This window comes from Pithys albifrons, unplaced genomic scaffold, assembly GCF_047495875.1.
Source record: "Pithys albifrons albifrons isolate INPA30051 unplaced genomic scaffold, PitAlb_v1 scaffold_45, whole genome shotgun sequence".
In the NCBI taxonomy this organism is placed as follows: domain Eukaryota; kingdom Metazoa; phylum Chordata; class Aves; order Passeriformes; family Thamnophilidae; genus Pithys; species Pithys albifrons.
The window spans coordinates 349,935-366,633 of NW_027286060.1; the positions used below are offsets into that span (position 1 = coordinate 349,935).

The window sequence follows — 16,699 nt, forward strand, 5'->3', positions numbered from 1 at the left end:
GCCAGGGGAACAGGAGCTCCACCTCAGCCACACCCAACACACAGGGGCCAAGGGAAGGTGCCACTGTGGGGCCAGGGGACACCAGGAGGGACAGATGGAGGGGGCAGAGCCCAGGAGGGGCAGTATCTGAGTGTCCCCTGGTCACTCACCCTGTCCTCAGGCTCAGCCTCACTGCCTGGGTGAGTTTAAGGCAGCAGAATCCTTTGAAGCTCTCAACAATTATTGATTGACTTGAATTCAGGCTCTGCAGAGACTGGGATGGGCCCAGGATTGATGGGCCAAGACCCCGACAGTGCCCGTCCCCTGTGCTGGCACTGATGGGGCACCTCCAGTCCTGGGGACAGCTTTGGGGTCCCCAGGGACAGGACCTCGAGGGGCTGGAGCATGTCCAGGGGAGAGAATGGACCTGGGGAAGGGTCTGGAGCAGCAGGAGCTGCTGAGGGAGCTGTGGGGGCTCAGCCTGGAGAAAAGGGAGCTCAGGGAGGACCTTCTCTGTCTCTCCAACTCCCTGACAGGAGGGGGGAGCCAGGTGGGGGTCAGGAATTCACTGATGTAGCTGCCAAGCCACTCTCCAGGATATCTGAAAATTCCTGGCAAGAGAGGGGAAGTGTCAGGTGACTGGAAAAAGGGAAGCACGAGACCCATCTTGAAAAGGGAAGAAAGGACGGCCATGGGAACTTGCACTCTGTCACCCTCAGCTCTGGGCCTGGGAAGGTCAAGGACAGATCCTTCCAGAGAATCTGCTGAGAAACATCGAGGACAAGGAGATGATCTGGGACACCCAGCAGGGCTTCACCAAGGGCAAGTCCTGTCTGAGCAACCCAGTGGCCTTCTAGGATGGTGTGACTCCATCAGTGGGCAAGGGAAGGGCTGTGGATGTCGTTGATCTGGACTTCTGTAAAGCCTTTGCCACGGTGCCCCACAACATCCTTCTCTCCAAACTGCAGAGTGATGGATTCGACACAGGGACTGTTGGGTGGGTTAGGAATTGGTTGGATGGTCCCATCAGGAGGGTCGTGGTCAATGGCTCAGAGTCTCAATGGACAGCAGTGACCAGTGATGCATTTCCTGCTGACTGAGGCCCTGGATGACCTGAGGAAGGACAAGTCCCACCCTGCCTGTCTCCACGTGTACAGGGGCATAAAAAATATCTCGTTCACTGCTGAGACTGGACAGATCATCCGCTTTGGCCAGTTCACCTCCAGCTCCCTGAAGAAAACTGTGTCCGAAGGTTATGGCACTGACACCTTCTTCGAGCTGTACACCTGCCACGGTGCCAAGATCCAGGACTTCTCCTTCATGCCCCACCATAAGGAAGTCCTCATCCCACCCTTTGAGACCTTCAGGGTCACCAGTGTCACCCACCAAAGTGGCAAACCCTACATCAAGCTCCACTCTTACAGTGTTCACAGCAACTACAGCTGTGCCTGGCTCCGAGGTGACATCCCTGGGGTGGGGACACCCATGGAGGGGGGCAGGGACAGGGCGGGGGTGGCACCAGGGCACCAGCTCTGCTGGGACAGAGGGGTTGGTGATGGGGTGGGGGTGGGGGTGGTGGGGCTTTGGGTGGGGCTTGTGGCATCAAATACCTTCAGCCTCGATTAGAATAACATGGCATGGCATGGCATGGACTGCACTGAGCTGGGATGGGGAATGAGATGGGGATGTCATGGGATAGACTAGATGGGCATGGGGTGGGATGGATTGTATTGGCATAGGCTGGGCTGGACTGGGCTGGGATAAGACAGGATATGGTGGGATGATATGGGATGTGTGGGATGGAGTCTCATGGGATGGAGTAGGGATGTCATGATGTGACAGGACATGTCATGACATGGCATGACATGGTGTAGGACACGTGGGTCTAATGAGGAACCCCAGCTGCCCCAACCTCTCCTTGGATCCTCCTGAACCCCCCGACTGCCCCTGAGACCCCACCACTTCCCTCTGACCACCTTCTCCTGCCCCCACAGGCAGCAGCACCCACAGTGAACCCCCAAGCCTCAGTGGGCTCCTGCTGGCAGCCCTGGCCATGGCTGTGGACACCAGCACCCTCTGAGCCACGAGGACACCACTGCCACTGCTGCCACCTCTGCCACTATGCCCAGTGAAGATGAGGGGTCAGGGATGAAGCCACCAGTGTCACCAGGATGGCTGAACAGGCTGGGGAGCACAGGGACCCCCCTCTGCAGGGGGACAGTGGAGAAGCCCTCCCTGGGCCATGCTGGGGTGTCAGAGTGCAGCTGAGTCAGGGAGGGTTCTTCTCTTTTCCCCTTTTTTTCTCTCTTCTTCTTTCCAATTTATTAAACTGCCTTTACCAAAGTTCACGAGTTTCCTTCTCACTTCAACACACCTCATCTTGCTCCAGCGACTTTGGACAAGAGCCTGGAATGATGGAATAAGGCAGAATGGCTTCCCATGGACAGAGGGCAGGATTACCTGGGATACTGGGAAGGAATCCATCCCTGGGTGGGTGGGGTTGCCCCGGTACAGGTTGCCCAGAGAAGCAGTGGCTGCCCCATCCCTGGAAGTGTCCCAGGCCAGGCTGGGCGGGGCTCGGAGCACCCTGGGCTGGCGGAGGTGTACGTGCCCGTGGCAGGGCTGGCACCGGCCGGGATGGGCTTTCCTGCCCCTCCATCCCAAAGCGCTCCCGGAGCGCGCCCGGGGCCCGCCCGTGCTGCCGCCTGCTGGTCAAACGCGGGACTGCAGCCGGGGCGCCGCGCCTGCGCAGTGGCGCTGCTTGGCCGCGCTCGCCGCTGCCCCCGCGGGGCAATTCCCGACCCACAACTCCACGGGGGTCAAGGCCCGTCAAGACGAGGGGTCGGGGACGGAACCACCGGTGTCACCAGGATGGCAGGACAGGCTGGAGGTCACAGGGACCCCCCACTGCAGGGGGACACTGGACAAGCTCTCCCTGAGCCTTCCTCGGGTGTCAGGGGGCAGCTGAGTAGGGGGGTATGGGGAGGGACCCGGAGAAATTTTATTCTATTCTTGGCTTTTTTTCCTCCCTTTCCATATTTTTAGCACTTCTTTCCAATCATTACACTGGTTTCAGCTCCGTTCACATTTCTTTGGAATGGGCTGCCCAGAGAGGGGTGGATTCCCCATCCCTGGAGGTTTTTAACATGAGCTTGGCCGTGGCACTGAGTGCCATGATCTGGTAAAGGGCCTGGAGTTGGACCAAGGGTTGGACTTGATGATCTCGGAGGTCTTTTCCAACCCAATCCATTCTATAATTCTATGATTCTCGCTCCCAGCACCACCCCATCCTCGCCCCCAGGTCATGGGGCTGCTGCTCAGCTTCCTGACTTGTGGAATCCTGGAGAGCTGCACCACAAACCCTTGACCTGCCTCCACTCATGGCCACTTGAGCCTCGGGGGATGACCTGCTGGAGAGCAGCTCTGCCCACAAGAACCTGGGTGGGTCCTGGTGGGTGACAAGCTGCCCATGAGCCAGCCCTGTGACCTCCCATGGGCCAGGAGGGACAATGGGATCCTGGAATGCATCAGGAAGAGCTTTGCCAGCAGGTCAGGGAGGAGCCCTCTGCCCCTCTGCTCAGCCCTGGGGAGCCACATCTGCGGTGCTGTGTCCAGCTCTGGGCTCCTCAGGACTGGAGGGACCTGGAGCTCCTGGAGAGGGTCCAGCTGTGGGCAATGAAGATGATGAGGGGACTGGAGCATCTCTGGTGCGAGGAGAGGCTGGGGGAGCTGGGGCTGGGCAGTCTGGGCAGAGATGGCTGAAAAGGGACCTCATCAACGTGTATAAATTTCTAAAGGAGGTGCCAGGAAGATGGAGCTGGGCTGTGCTTGGTCACGCCAGCCACTGGGACATGAGGCAAAGGGCAGAAACTGATGCCCAGGAAGTTCCAACTGAAGAGGAGGAAGAATTTCTTCGCTGTGCAGTGACCGAGAACGGAACAGGCTGCCCAGAGAGGCTGTGGAGTCTCCGCACTGGAGACATTCCAGAGCCATCTGAAACAATTCCTGTGGAATGTGCTCTGGACTGAGCTTACTGGGGCAGCGAAGTCGCACCGGATGCCCCACGGTGGGTCCTTCCACCCTTTCCCAGTGTGGGATTTCGGGATTCCGTGAGTTGCGGGTCGGGAATTGCCCCGCGGGGGCAGCGGCGAGCGCGGCCAAGCAGCGTCACTGCGCAGGCGCGGCGCCCCGACTGCAGTTCCGCGTTTGACCAGCAGGCGGCAGCACGGGCTGGTCCCGCTGCGGAGCGGCCGCCCCGGGCGGGCCCCGGGCGCGCTCCGGGAGCGCTTTGGGATGGAGGGGCAGGAAAGCCCATCCCGGCCGGTGCCAGCTTTAGACAAAGAGGAATTTAATCCTGGAGCTGTAAGATAAACTTTAAGAAATAAACCAAAACCCTGTTTATATTCGAGGCTGAGCTGTGAGAAATAAATCAGAAACCCTGTGAGATTCGAGGGCTGAAGCTGGAACATTGTTTAATTAAAAAGGAAACACAGAGCTGAAGAGATAAGAGATCAGAGCAGCCCATGGAGCTGTTCAGTCACCCCAAATCTCCTGCCTGACTTTGGGGAGGGGTTTCAGTTGTAACTCAGGAGATAAACCTGGAAACACAAAAGTCTCGTTGAACATCTTTGGTGGGGTCACCCCTCGTATTCCCAGTGCTGGATAAAAGGGAGAGTTTTGTTCTATTCTATTGGATTTGATGGTTCTTAATTCAACTGGATCCCCCTGTTTATCCCACGGGGCTTTCAATCCTCCATTCCCCTGAGTATCCCATGGGGTTCCATATCCCGTGTCCCCCTGTTTGTCACACCTGGGGGAGACAATGGTGACTTTCCTTTTCCCCAGAATGGTTCCACCTTCTTCAGAGCATCCATGGAAGTGCTAATTCCAAGCCTAACAGGGGTGGGGTTTGGTCAGGACAGGGGGATACAGGAATTAGAGCCCCATGGGATAAAAAGGGGACACAGGAATTAGAGACCAAGGGGGACAGAGGAATTCGAGCCCCTGGTCTGGCCCCAGGAACAGCAGCAGTTCCCAACCCTGCAAACCCACCAGCAGGGGCAGTGACAGGGTGGGACCCGGGGGACAGAAAAGCTGAACTGGGACTGTCTTTGCAAACTGAGCAGCTGCCAAACAGTTCCAGGGAGAGCAGGAGGAAAAGGAAAGGCTGGAAGGAAAGGCAGAGGGGCTGCCAAAGGAAGCTGCCCGTGCCCCAGGAATTGTGCAGGTTGCCAGGCAGGTGGGTGATTGTGGGCATGGTGGGCATGAAGCAGGAGGGGCTGGAATGCAGCCCTTGGAGTGCCATCCCTGCACTCCTGACAGTGCCCAAACGTTCTGATTCCCGGGGGTCTGGTCAGCAATGGGTAAAATTCCCAACAGGTCCAGGAGGAGCACAAGGTTCAATATGAACACGATGAGGCAGAGCCAGGGCTGGAGTGGGAGCGGGAGGGGAAAGGGGGAAATGAGGGAGGGAACAGGGAGCGAGTGGGACCTGCGGGGCACAAAGGAAAGTGTCACCTGCGGGGCACAAATGAAAGTGTCACCTGCAGGGCACACAGGGCGTGTCACCCCCAGGGCACACAGGACGTGTCACCTGCCGAACCGCTGAGGTGAATTCAGGGCTCTGGGCGGGAAGTGTTTGTCGGTTCTGCCTTTGCATTTAAAAACCACAACGAAAACAGTTTCAGTTTCACGTTCTGAGGGTCTAATCCCTCAAGGGGCAGTGGGGGCTGCTTTGGCTGCGTGAGAAACAAAGTCTCAACCTCTGCAGGTTTTGTAAATAAAAGTTTAATATCGATAGGAAAAGGAAGTGGCGCTGGGTGGGAGGAGGAAACTTTGTCTGCCAATCACACACCGAGCACAGGGTAAGTTTGGCTTTTATCTGCTACATTTATTTCTTATATTTATTTCCTACATTTATCTACTACAGACACATTCATTCTACTTCATAAACTTTGCACAATCCATTGTTAAGCAGTTTTAACATATATTTCCTTACACAGCCACAGCCAAGTTCCATTGGCCAATTTACAACCTCAGTAATGACTTCACTCTAAATTTCTCTGTCTTGATAAGCTCTCCAGGAGGATTCCACAGGTCAGGAAACTGAGCAGGAGCCCCATGACCTGGGGGCGAGGCTGGGGTGGTGCTGGGAGTGAGAAGGAAACGTGAACGGAGCTAAAACCAGTGTAATAATTGGAAAGAAAAGCTAAAAATATAGAAAGGGAGGAAAAAAGCCAAAAGTAGAATAAAATTCCCTCATGTCCCTCCCCATATCCCCCCACTCAGTTGCCCCCTGACACCCCAGCAAGGCTCAGGGAGGGCTTGTCCAGTGTCCCCTGCAGTGGGGGGTCCCTGTGACCCCCAGCCTGTCCTGCCGTCCTGGTGACACCGATGGCTCTGTCCCTGACCCCTCATCTTCACTGGGCGTGGTGGCAGCAGTGGCAGAGGTGGCAGCAGTGACAGAGGTGGCAGCAGTGACAGTGGTGTCCTCGGGGCTCAGAGGGTGTCAGTGGCCACAGCCATGGCCAGGGCTGCCAGGAGAAGCCCCCCAAGGTGTGGGATGTCCATGTGGGCACTGCTTCCTGTGGGGGCAGGAGAGGGGGGTCAGGGGGAACTGGCAGAAGGCTCAGGGGCACCCAGGGGGAATCTGGCAGATCCAAGAGGAGGTTGGGGCAGACTCAGCTGTCCCACACCAAGTCACACCATGCCATGTTGTGTCATGCCATGCCATCCCATGCCATCCCATCCCATCCTATCCCATCTCAATCCAATCCAATCCATTCCAATCTAATCCACCCCACCCATCACCATACAGTTTATCCCATGACATCCCCATCTCATCCCATTCCCCATCCCAATCCCAACCTCACACAATCCCCTCCCACCCCAGCAGAGTTCATGGAATCTCCCAATGCCCAAACCCCACCACCCCCAGCCCCAGCCCCATCACACGCCCCCCTGTCCCAGCAGAGCTGGTGCCCTGGTGCCACCCCTGCCCTGTCCCTGCCCCCACCCATGGGTGTCCCCACCCCAGGGATGTCACCTTGGAGCCAGGCACAGCTGTATTTGCTGTGCACGCCGTGGGAGCTGAGCTGGATGTACGTGCCATTCTTGGTGTCACTGACACGGGTGACCCTGAAGGTCTCAAAGGGTGGTATAAGAACTTCCTTCTGCCCAGGAAAGGCGGAGAAGTCCTCGATCTTGGCACCGTGGCAGGTGTCCAGCTCAAAGAAGGTGTCGGTGCCAAACTTTTCAGACCTGGTTTTGTTCAGGGAGCTGGAGGCGAACTGGCCAAAGCGGATGATCTGGCCAGGCTTGGCAGTGAACGAGATATTTTTTATACCCCTGTACACGTGGAGACAGGCAGGGTGGGACTTGTTCTTCCTCAGGTCACCCAGGGCCTCGGTCAGCAGGAAATGCATCACCTTGTAGTTGAAATTGTTCAGATAATGCTCTAGGGAGCGACCACCCTCACGCACAGCCGTGTTAAACTCCCTGTACAGGCCTGATCTCATCGAATATGCCAGGAGTGCAATGGCCTCTTCCCTCCGTTGCAGTGTCCCCAGGGGTCTGGGCCGCTTGGCAGCCGCCTCAGCCCAAACCTGGGCATAGAGGCTGTTGGAGAAAACCTCAGAGAGGTGGAGCACTGGCAGCTTCTTCCACATTTCTGGGCGGCAATTCAGGTAGTGGTCATCGAAGGAGTTGGGGGCCATGTCCAGCACTATCTCCTCAATGCCAGTGGCCAAAGTCCCGGCCAGCAGCACCAGCACCAGTGGCAGGAGCTTCATGGTGGGCAGAGACTCCCCAGGGACGCCCCTGGGCACTGTGGGGACACAGGTGGGGACACGGCCGGTTCCTCTGGGTGGGGTGGAGTGGGGAGGGGCAGTGGGGTCAGCCCGGGCACAGGGGGGGCACCCCCGGCTGCACCCCCAGCCAGGAGCCCCCCTGGCCACGTCCCAGCACTGCCCCAACCCCGGCCCTGGTGCCACAGGCCGTCGTGCCCCCGGGCCCAGCATCCCGGCCCCGGCCCCCCACACTGCCCGGCGTCCCCCCGGCACCCCTGCCCGCAGCATGCCCTGTGCCCTGCAGGGACTGTGGGGTCGGGGGGGTTCCTGCCCCTCCCTCAGCTCCTGCACGGGCACACGGGGCTGCTCCGGCTCTTTATAGCCGGGATGGCCGGGGCTGGATCCAGACCCCCTTCCTGCTCCCAGGGAATTTTACTGTCCCCCCACAGCACCCAGAGCAGCCCCGCGTGCCCCAGGGACAGGCAGGAACCCACCGATCAACCGTGATAAAGCTCTTCTGATCCTACCTGGGGATGATGGGCTGAGATGAGTTGGCTAAAACAGAAGCAGAAATGAAAGGCTGAACAAGGCCAATGAAAACTCAAATATTTGATCTCTATTTCCCTTCAGCCGGTGGTACCCACTCACCTCCCAGAGATCTGGGCTCCAGAACACGCAGCTGTTTCAGCAAAGGCAAAGATCATATATAAGGAATGCCCCTCCCTTCCTCCTCCTTTCCTGAACTTCCTTGTCCTAGCCAAGGTCCTACAGCCTGGGATATCCTTGAGATCACCTGGGGTGTCACCTGTTCAGGCTGTGTCCCTGTGTCCCCTCCCCAACACCTTGCCCAGCCCCGGCCCTGCTGATGGGGGTTGGAATGTTGGGGAGATGGCACTGCTGAGGTGCCAGCCCTCCACACCTTCGATGAGCAGTGGCAGTGGCAGAGGTGGCAGCAGTGACAGGGGTTTCCTCGTTTCTCAGAGGGTGTCAGTGGCCACAGCCATGGCCAGGGCTGCCAGGAGAGCCCCCCACACCTTCAGTGATCTGGGGCTGCCACTCTGAAGTGGTGAAGGACCTGTTGGTGCTCAACCACTCCAAGTTCTCCACCAACAGCTTCTACACGAGGTCTTGGCCCATGGTCACACCGGGAGCAGCTGAGGGAGCTGGGGGGCTCAGCCTGGAGAAATGGAGGATCAGGGGGGACCTTCTCACTCTCTCCAACTCCCTGAGAGGAGTGGGGAGCCAGCTGGGGGTTCTGTGTCCCTCACCCAAGTCCCCCCAGTCCCCGTGATGGGAATGGTTGTTGAAGTTGAGGTTCCTGCAGAGGACGTTGAAGGCCACCAAGTCCCTGTGCTGGTCCTGCAGGAACTCCCAGAGCCACCAGAGCACCAGGGTCAGCTTAATGGCACAGATGGTGGCCTGACCTGGCACAGGGACACACAGACACACACACAGAGTCACTGCCTACCCCAGAGGCACCCCCGGACCCACCAGAGCACCAGGGTCAGCTGCATGGCACAGATGGTGGTGTTGGCTGGCACAAGGGACACATGGACATGGACACAGGGGGCACAGGGACATGAGGACACACACTGGGTGCCCTCCCAGTGCTGTCACTGTGTCCCCACTCACTTGCAGGTGGGTGCAGCCCATGGACCCCAGGATGTGCCACCCTCACATCGACCCCAGCAGCACCTGGGGGGGACATGACACTCGTGTCACCTCAGCAGGTCCTGTCACCACCCTCCTCCCACACACAGGCCCACCAACAGTCCAGGACATTGAAATATATCCATTAATTTTCCAACCCTCTCTTCCCTCTGTGTTTTACAGGGAATTGTTTCTGCCTCCCTGCTTTGGTTTAGGTTTTAGTGACACTCCCAGAGGTTCTGCTGATCTTGGACATTCTGGGACATCCGTAGCCTATTCAAGGGAACAAGCACCTTTGCCACCTCAGCCAGGATTTCTCCTTCCAGTGGTTCATGTCACTGCAGGGTAAGAACTTGGGCTCCCAGAGCCTCATTTTCAGGGATAGGAACTTTTGTTTTCCCTTTTCTCAGAAGTTATTTGTGCTTCTACATCGCTCAGAATGTCTCTTCCTAACAAGGGCTCAGGACTCTCTGGCTTCCATAAAAATCAGTGCATTAATCACTTTTTCCCAATTTCACATTTCAAAGTCTGGAAGAACAGAGCTCAGTCAGAGCAGGGGTCACTTGACCGTCTCTGGTGGTTGTTTGGGGAACATCCCATTCCTCAAATTATCATTTCATGGTCACAGGACCCTAAAAACGACACTTTCTTCTCCTTGAATTCATCCCAGCTCTGTGGTCTGGCCCAGATACACCTTCTCCTCAGCGATGCTCAGGCACAGCCTTTATTCTCCAGGCTCAGACATCCCCTTGCACACATTAATTAATGGTCTGGGAGGATACAGGACTGAACCCTGAGGGTTAAAGCTGAAGGAACTCACAAGGCTTAAACACTTGTTTGTTACAATTGAAATTTTTCCAATATTTCCTCTCCTTTGAGGCTGTCAGGAATCTTTCTTGGAATCCTCCTTTCCCCCCTTTGTTCTTTTATTCCCTTTAAAATCCTGTTTCCACATGTAATCCCACAATGCAGCAGCACAAAAATGCACATGAAGACACGTTGGACACGTTGAGAGAGGTCTGGGAACCAGGGGTAGCTTTTCCAAGAGCTCTGGAACCTCCAGGAAGTTTTGTCCTTTGGGATTTCATGTAAGACCCCGACAGGTTCCCAAATTGTACCTGGATGAGTCACTTCCTTCTGGGTTTGGTCAATTTGTACACAGTAACTGCTGATTTATGATGGTACAAAGTCCCCTTGTGAGACCAACATCGGGTCTAAAGGCTTTTGGTTCTGAGCTGAATTCCCCCAGTTTCTGATGCTTCCTTTTGTGTTTTCCACAGAGCACTTGCAGTCTGAGCTCCAAATATTTTGATTGATGCCCCAGGATGGGTGGCTTCAATCCATCCCTACCCACTGGCACCTCGGGCACTCCGGTCCCTCTGCCACGGGTTCCTTTGTCCTTTCCCCCCGCCGCCCCCCCGGAAGTCTCGGGACCCCCCAGGACCTCCTGGTACCTGCCAGGACCCTGTGGCACCACCCCAGCACTCCTGGCAGCTACCCCAGCACCCCAGAACCCTCTAGCACTCCCAGGATCCCCCAGTACCCCCACAGGACCCTTTGGCATTCCTCGGTACCCCCCAGCACCTCCTGGTACCCCCTGTCAACCTCCCAGCCCTCCCTGGCCCCTCCCAGCACCCAGCCCAGAGATCCCAGAGACCCTCATCAGTCCCCAGGACTCCCCACGACCCTCCTGAACCCTGCAGTAACCTCCAGGACCCTTTGGTATCCTTGGTACCTACTGGCACGCCACAGGACTCCCCAGAACCTGCAGTGCCTCCTGGTAAATCCCTGGCATCCCCCAGAACCCCCTTGGATCCCCCGGGACCCCCTGGCACCCCCCAGAACCCCCAGCACTCCCTTGGATCCCCCTGCACCCCCGGGTACACCTCAGAACCCCCAGGGATTCCTCGGAACCTCTCAACACCTCTCAGCACCCCCTGCCACAGCCTTGGATCCCCTCGACACCTCTCAGCACCGCCCCAGCACCCCTTCGGACCCCCCTGGATCCTCCGGGATCCCTCAGCACCTCTCAGCACCCCCCAGCAGCCCCTCGGACCCTCCGAGACACCCCAGCACTCCTCAGCACCCCCTCGGACCCCCTGGGACCCCCCAGCACCTCCCAGGACCAGCCGTGCCCCCTCAGCACCCCCCAGCATCCCCTCGGACCCCCTGGGACCCCTCAGCACCTCCCAGGACCAGCCGTGCCCCCTCAAAGCCCCCCCGCCACCCCCTTGGATCCTCCAGGACACCCTGGTACAACTCAGCATCCCCAGCACCTCCCAGCAACCCCTTTGGACACCCCAGGACCCCCCAGCAACTCTCAGCACCCCCTCAGCACCCCCCAGGAGCCTCTCGGGATCTCCCAGCACCCCCCAGCACCTCCTGGGTCTCCCCAGCACCCCCCAGCACCCCAGCACCCCCTCGGACCCCCCGAGACCCCCTGGTACCTCTCAGCATCCCCCACTAGCCCCTCGGGACCTCCCAGCACCCCCCAGCACCCCCTGGGTCCCCTCAGCACCCCCCAGCCCCCCCTTGGACACCCCAGGACCCCCCAGCACTCCTCAGCATCCCCTCCAGCACCCCCCAGGAGCCTCTCGGGATCTCCCAGCACCCCTCAGCACCCCCTGGGTCCCCCCGGCAACCCCAGCACCCCAGCACCCCCTCGGAACCCCCGAGACCCCCTGGTACCTCTCAGCATACCCCACCAGCCCCTCGGGACATCCCAGCACCCCCCAGCACCCCCTGGGTCCCCCCAGCACCCCCCAGCACCCCCTTGGACACCCCAGGACCCCCCAGCACCTCCCAGCACCCCCCAGGAGCCCCTCGGGACATCCCAGCACCCCCCAGCACCTCCTGGGTCCCCCCAGCACCCCCTTGGACACCCCAGGACCCCCCAGCACCTCCCAGCACCCCCCAGGAGCCCCTCGGGACCTCCCAGCACCCCCCAGCACCTCCTGGGTCCCCCCAGATCCCCCAGCACCCCCTTGGACACCCCAGGACCCCCCAGCACCTCCCAGCACCCCCAGAAGCCCCCCGGAACCCCCCAGCACCTCTCAGCATTTGGGAATTCTCTGACCTCCACACACCCTCACCAAACTGCTCTTTCCCCCCCACATGCCACCACCAGTTCAGCCTCTGCTGGGATTTTTAGTGGATTTATTATTGTTTTTTAACTGGAATTTTGATTTTTTTTTCCTTAAAAATCCACACGAGTTGCACTAACATTGGGAATTTTTAATTATAAATATTTATTAAAACCATCGGACTCATCGAACTCCAGCTCTGAATGCTGAATTCCAGCATTCTGCACCAAAATAAATAGCTCAAAAATTAAGGAAATCCTGAAATTAATGCTTGAAACTGTTTGAAAAGCGAATCTCATTAAATTAAAGTTTGAAAATAATTTAAAAATCTGGATTCTCCTGAAACTAATGCTTAAAAATGTCAAAGCCTCCTGAATTTCATTAAAAGATTGTTAAAAATGTTTAAAATCCTGAATTTCCTGAAATTGGGATGGAGATACTGGTTTTGGGTGGAGGATACTGTTTTGGGGTGGGGGATACTGTTTTGAGATGGGAGATACTGGTTTGAGATGGGAGATACTGGTTTGGGGTGGGAGATACTGGTTTGGGGTGGGGGATACTGGTTTGGGATGGGAGATACTGGTTTGGGATGGGGATACTGGTTTGGGATGGGGGATACTGGTTTGGGGGGCAGATACTGGTTTGGGATGGGAGATACTGGTTTGGGGGGCAGATACTGGTTTGGGGTGGGAGTTACTGGTTTGGGATGGGAGATACTGGGTTGGGATGGGAGATACTGGTTGGGGATGGGAGATAACTGGTTTGGGCTGCAGCTGCCTCTCCAGACACCAGAGTCTGTGCACAAGGAATGGGATGAAACTGGACTTTCTCCTCCAAACTGCAGGAACAGCCGCCTGCCCCACGAGCTGCTGCAGCTCATCCAACACTCCCAGCTCCTCAGGGATGCCAAAACGCGGCTGCAGGACCAGCAGGAGCAGCTGCTCCGGGAGAACCAGTGTGCCCAGCGGGCAGCACTGGGCACACCAGCACGAGGCCCCCGGCGCCGCCGGGACAACCTGCCACGCTCACCTGTGCAGGTGTGCCCACGGACCCCAAAACACCTGACCTGGAGAAAATAAACACGGAAGCAACCAAATCCTTTCCTCTGCTCCTTAAAGCAGGAGCTGGTTCACCAGCAGGAGTTCCCGGGGACAGACAGCGCTCCTGCTCACCTGCAGAGGAGCTCGGCACAGGTGCTGTTTGTTGGGGTCTGATGAGCATTTCTGAGCTCATGGAGTGGCCCGAGGGGGAGGGAGAGAGGCACCAGCACACAATTATTTCTGGAAAAACTCCGGTTTCAGTCAGGAAAAGCTTTTTCTTTCAAATAAGGGGCCTTTCCCCCTTGACCCCGCACACCTCCCGTGACTCCCGTGGAGTTGTGGGTCGGGAATTGCTCCGCGGGGGCAGCGGCGAGCGCGGCCAAGCAGCGCCACTGCGCAGGCGCGGCGCCCCGGCTGCAGTTCCGCGTTTGACCAGCAGGCGGCAGCACGGGCTGGTCCCGCTGCGGAGCGGCCGCCCCGGGCGGGCCCCGGGGGCGCTCCGGGAGCGCTTTGGGATGGAGGGGCAAGAAAGCCCATCCCGGCCGGTGCCAGCCCTGCCACGGGCACGGACACCTCCCGCCAGCACAGGCTGCTCCGAGCCCCGCCCAGCCTGGCCTGGGACACTTCCAGGGATAGGGCAGCCACAGCTTCTCTGGGCAACCTGTGCCGGGGCCACCCAACCCTCCCAGGGAAGGATTCCTTCCCAATATCCCAGGTAACCCTGCCCTCAGTCCATGGGAAGCCATTTCCCTTTGTTCTATCACTTCATGCCCTCGCCCAAAGTCGCTGGAGAAGGATCGAGTGTATTAAAGAAGAAGGAAACTCGTGAGCTTTCGTAAAGGCACTTTAATAATTGGAAAGAAAAGGTAAAAATACTGGAAAGGAGAAAAAAGGCAAAAAGAGAAGAAAACCTGTACTGAACCCTCCCTGACTCAGCTGCACCCTGACACCCCAGCATGGCTCAGAGAGCGCTTGTCCAGTGTCCCTCTGCAGGGGAGGGTCCCTGTGACCCCCAGCCTGTCCTGCCGTCCTGGTGACACTGCTGGCTCTGTTCTTGACTCCTCGTCTTTGCCAGTGTGAAGGCAGAGGTGGCAGCAGTGGCAGTGGTGTCCTCATGGCTCAGAGGGTGCTGGTGGCCACAGCCATGGCCAGGGCTGCCAGCAGGAGCCCACTGAGGCTTGGGGGTTCACTGTGGGTGCTGCTGCCTGTGGGGGCAGAAGAAGGTGGTCAGAGGGAAGTGGTGGAGGCTCAGGGGCAGTCAGGGGTTCCAAGAGGTTCCAAGGAGAGGTTGGGGCACCTGGGGTTTACCACCTGACCCAAATATCCTACACCATGTCACACCATGCCATGTTGTGTCATGACATCCCTCTTCCATCCCATGAGACCCCATCCCACACCATCCCATATCATCCCACCATATCCTATCCCATCCTATCCCATCCTATCCCATCCTAGCCCAGCCCAGCCCAGCCCAGCCCAACCTATGCCAATACAATCCATCCCACCCCATGCCCATCCAATCTATCCCATGACATCCCCATCTCATCTCATTCCCCATCCCAGCTCAGTCCATCCCATCCCATCCCATCCCATTCCATCCCATATTGTTCCAATAGGGGCTGAAGGAGTTTGGTGCCACAAGCCCCACCCAAAGCCCCACCACCCCAGTTTCATACCATCACCAACCCCCCTGTCCCAGCAGAGCTGGTGCCCTGGTGCCACCCCCGCCCTGTCCCTGCCCCCCTCCATGGGTGTCCCCACCCCAGGGATGTCACCTCGGAGCCAGGCACAGCTGTATTTGCTGTGCACACTGTAAGAGTGGAGCTGGATGCAGGTGCCATCCTTGGTGACTTTGAAATCAGTGACCTTGAAGGTCTCAAAGGGTGGGATAAGAACTTCCTTCTGCCCAGGAAAGGCGGAGAAGTCCTGGATCATGGCACCGTGGCAGGTGTACACGTTAAAGAAGGTGTCAGTGCCAAAGTCTTCGGACACGCTTTTCTCCCTGGAGCTGGAAGCGAACTGGCCAAAGCGGATGATCTGGCCAGGCTTGGCAGTGAACGAGATATTTTTTATACCCCTGTACACGTGGAGACAGGCAGGGTGGGACTTGTTCTTCCTCAGGTCACCCAGGGCCTCGGTCAGCAGGAAATGCATCGCCTTGTAGTCGAAATTGTTCAGATAATGCTGTAGGGAGCGACCACCCTCCCGCACAGCGCTGTTGAACTGCGTGTATAGATCCCTCTGTGCCATCGTGTATGCCAGGAGGGCAATGGCCTCTTCCCTCCGTTGCAGTGTCCCCAGGGGTCTGGGCCACTTGGCAGCCGCCTCAGCCCAAACCTGGGCATAGAGGCTGTTGGAGAAAACCTCAGAGAGGTGGAGCACTGGCAGCTTCTTCCACATTTCTGGGCGGCAATTCAGGTACTGGTCATCGAAGGAGTTGGGGGCCATGTCCAGCACTATCTCCTCAATGCCAGTGGCCAAAGTCCCGGCCAGCAGCACCAGCACCAGTGGCAGGAGCTCCATGGTGGGCAGAGACTCCCCAGGGACGCCCCTGGGCACTGTGGGGACACAGGTGGGGACACGGCCGGTTCCTCTGGGTGGGGTGGAGTGGGGAGGGGCAGTGAGGTCAGCCCGGGCACAGGGGGGGCACCCCCGGCTGCAGGGACAGGCAGGAACCCCCAGAAAAGCCCCTCTGCTCTTACCTGTGTGTGATGGGCTGAGAGAGCTCCGCAGAAACAGAAGCAAAAGCGAAAGTTGCACAAGCCAATTATAAACCCCCAAGATTTCAGCTGTATCCGGAGGGCAGAGCAGAGGGGCAGAATCCCCCCCTCCATTGCTGTCCATGCTGTGGGATCAGCCCAGCAAAAGGTTCCCATCAGGAAAACCACAACAGGGGGAACTCTGGGCTGAGAATCCCATTGGCTCTCAGTGACCATCCAAAGGGTGTCCCACCATCCTTGTTCTCCATCTCCCCTTCCCCCCTGCATCACACAATGTGTTTTTTTCCACATCCTGATGGACAGAAATCAGAGGCTTTTGTCTCCTGGCAGAAGGATAAGCTCCTTCCCTGCTGACCTGGATCCTCACTGGGCTGTCCTGGCACCATTCCCGGGGTCATTCCTGGGAGGAGAAAACAACACAAGGCTCAGGGGGTCTGTCC

At 57.9% G+C, this 16,699-nt stretch overlaps 3 protein-coding genes across 4 annotated transcripts; 1 reads left to right on the plus strand and 2 right to left on the minus strand.

Annotated features, from left to right (window-relative positions):
• Nucleotides 1–1,059: 1,059 nt before the first annotated feature.
• LOC139685223 (erythroblast NAD(P)(+)--arginine ADP-ribosyltransferase-like) lies at nucleotides 1,060–2,059 on the plus strand. Its single transcript, XM_071581861.1, has 2 exons — nucleotides 1,060–1,438; nucleotides 1,974–2,059. Exons 1-2 carry the CDS (start codon nucleotides 1,060–1,062, stop codon nucleotides 2,057–2,059), a joined length of 465 nt encoding a protein of 154 aa, XP_071437962.1.
• Nucleotides 2,060–6,477: 4,418 nt separating this feature from the next.
• Nucleotides 6,478–7,836, minus strand: LOC139685224 (erythroblast NAD(P)(+)--arginine ADP-ribosyltransferase-like). Its single transcript, XM_071581862.1, has 2 exons — nucleotides 7,025–7,836; nucleotides 6,478–6,563 (listed from the first exon to the last, which is right to left on the minus strand). The coding sequence occupies exons 1-2, from the start codon at nucleotides 7,767–7,769 to the stop codon at nucleotides 6,478–6,480; spliced, it is 831 nt and encodes a 276-aa protein (XP_071437963.1). The 5' UTR covers nucleotides 7,770–7,836.
• A 6,549-nt stretch (nucleotides 7,837–14,385) lies between these two features.
• Nucleotides 14,386–16,260, minus strand: LOC139685234 (erythroblast NAD(P)(+)--arginine ADP-ribosyltransferase-like). 2 transcript variants are annotated; one of them, XM_071581888.1, is made up of 3 exons: nucleotides 16,242–16,260; nucleotides 15,315–16,097; nucleotides 14,386–14,744 (listed from the first exon to the last, which is right to left on the minus strand). In XM_071581888.1, the coding sequence occupies exons 2-3, from the start codon at nucleotides 16,060–16,062 to the stop codon at nucleotides 14,659–14,661; spliced, it is 834 nt and encodes a 277-aa protein (XP_071437989.1). In that variant the 5' UTR covers nucleotides 16,063–16,097; nucleotides 16,242–16,260; the 3' UTR covers nucleotides 14,386–14,658. The 2 variants fall into 2 exon arrangements, with proteins under 2 accessions (XP_071437989.1, XP_071437988.1); XM_071581887.1 differs by having other exon boundaries at nucleotides 15,315–16,132; nucleotides 16,242–16,256.
• Between the last annotated feature and the right edge of the window lie 439 nt (nucleotides 16,261–16,699).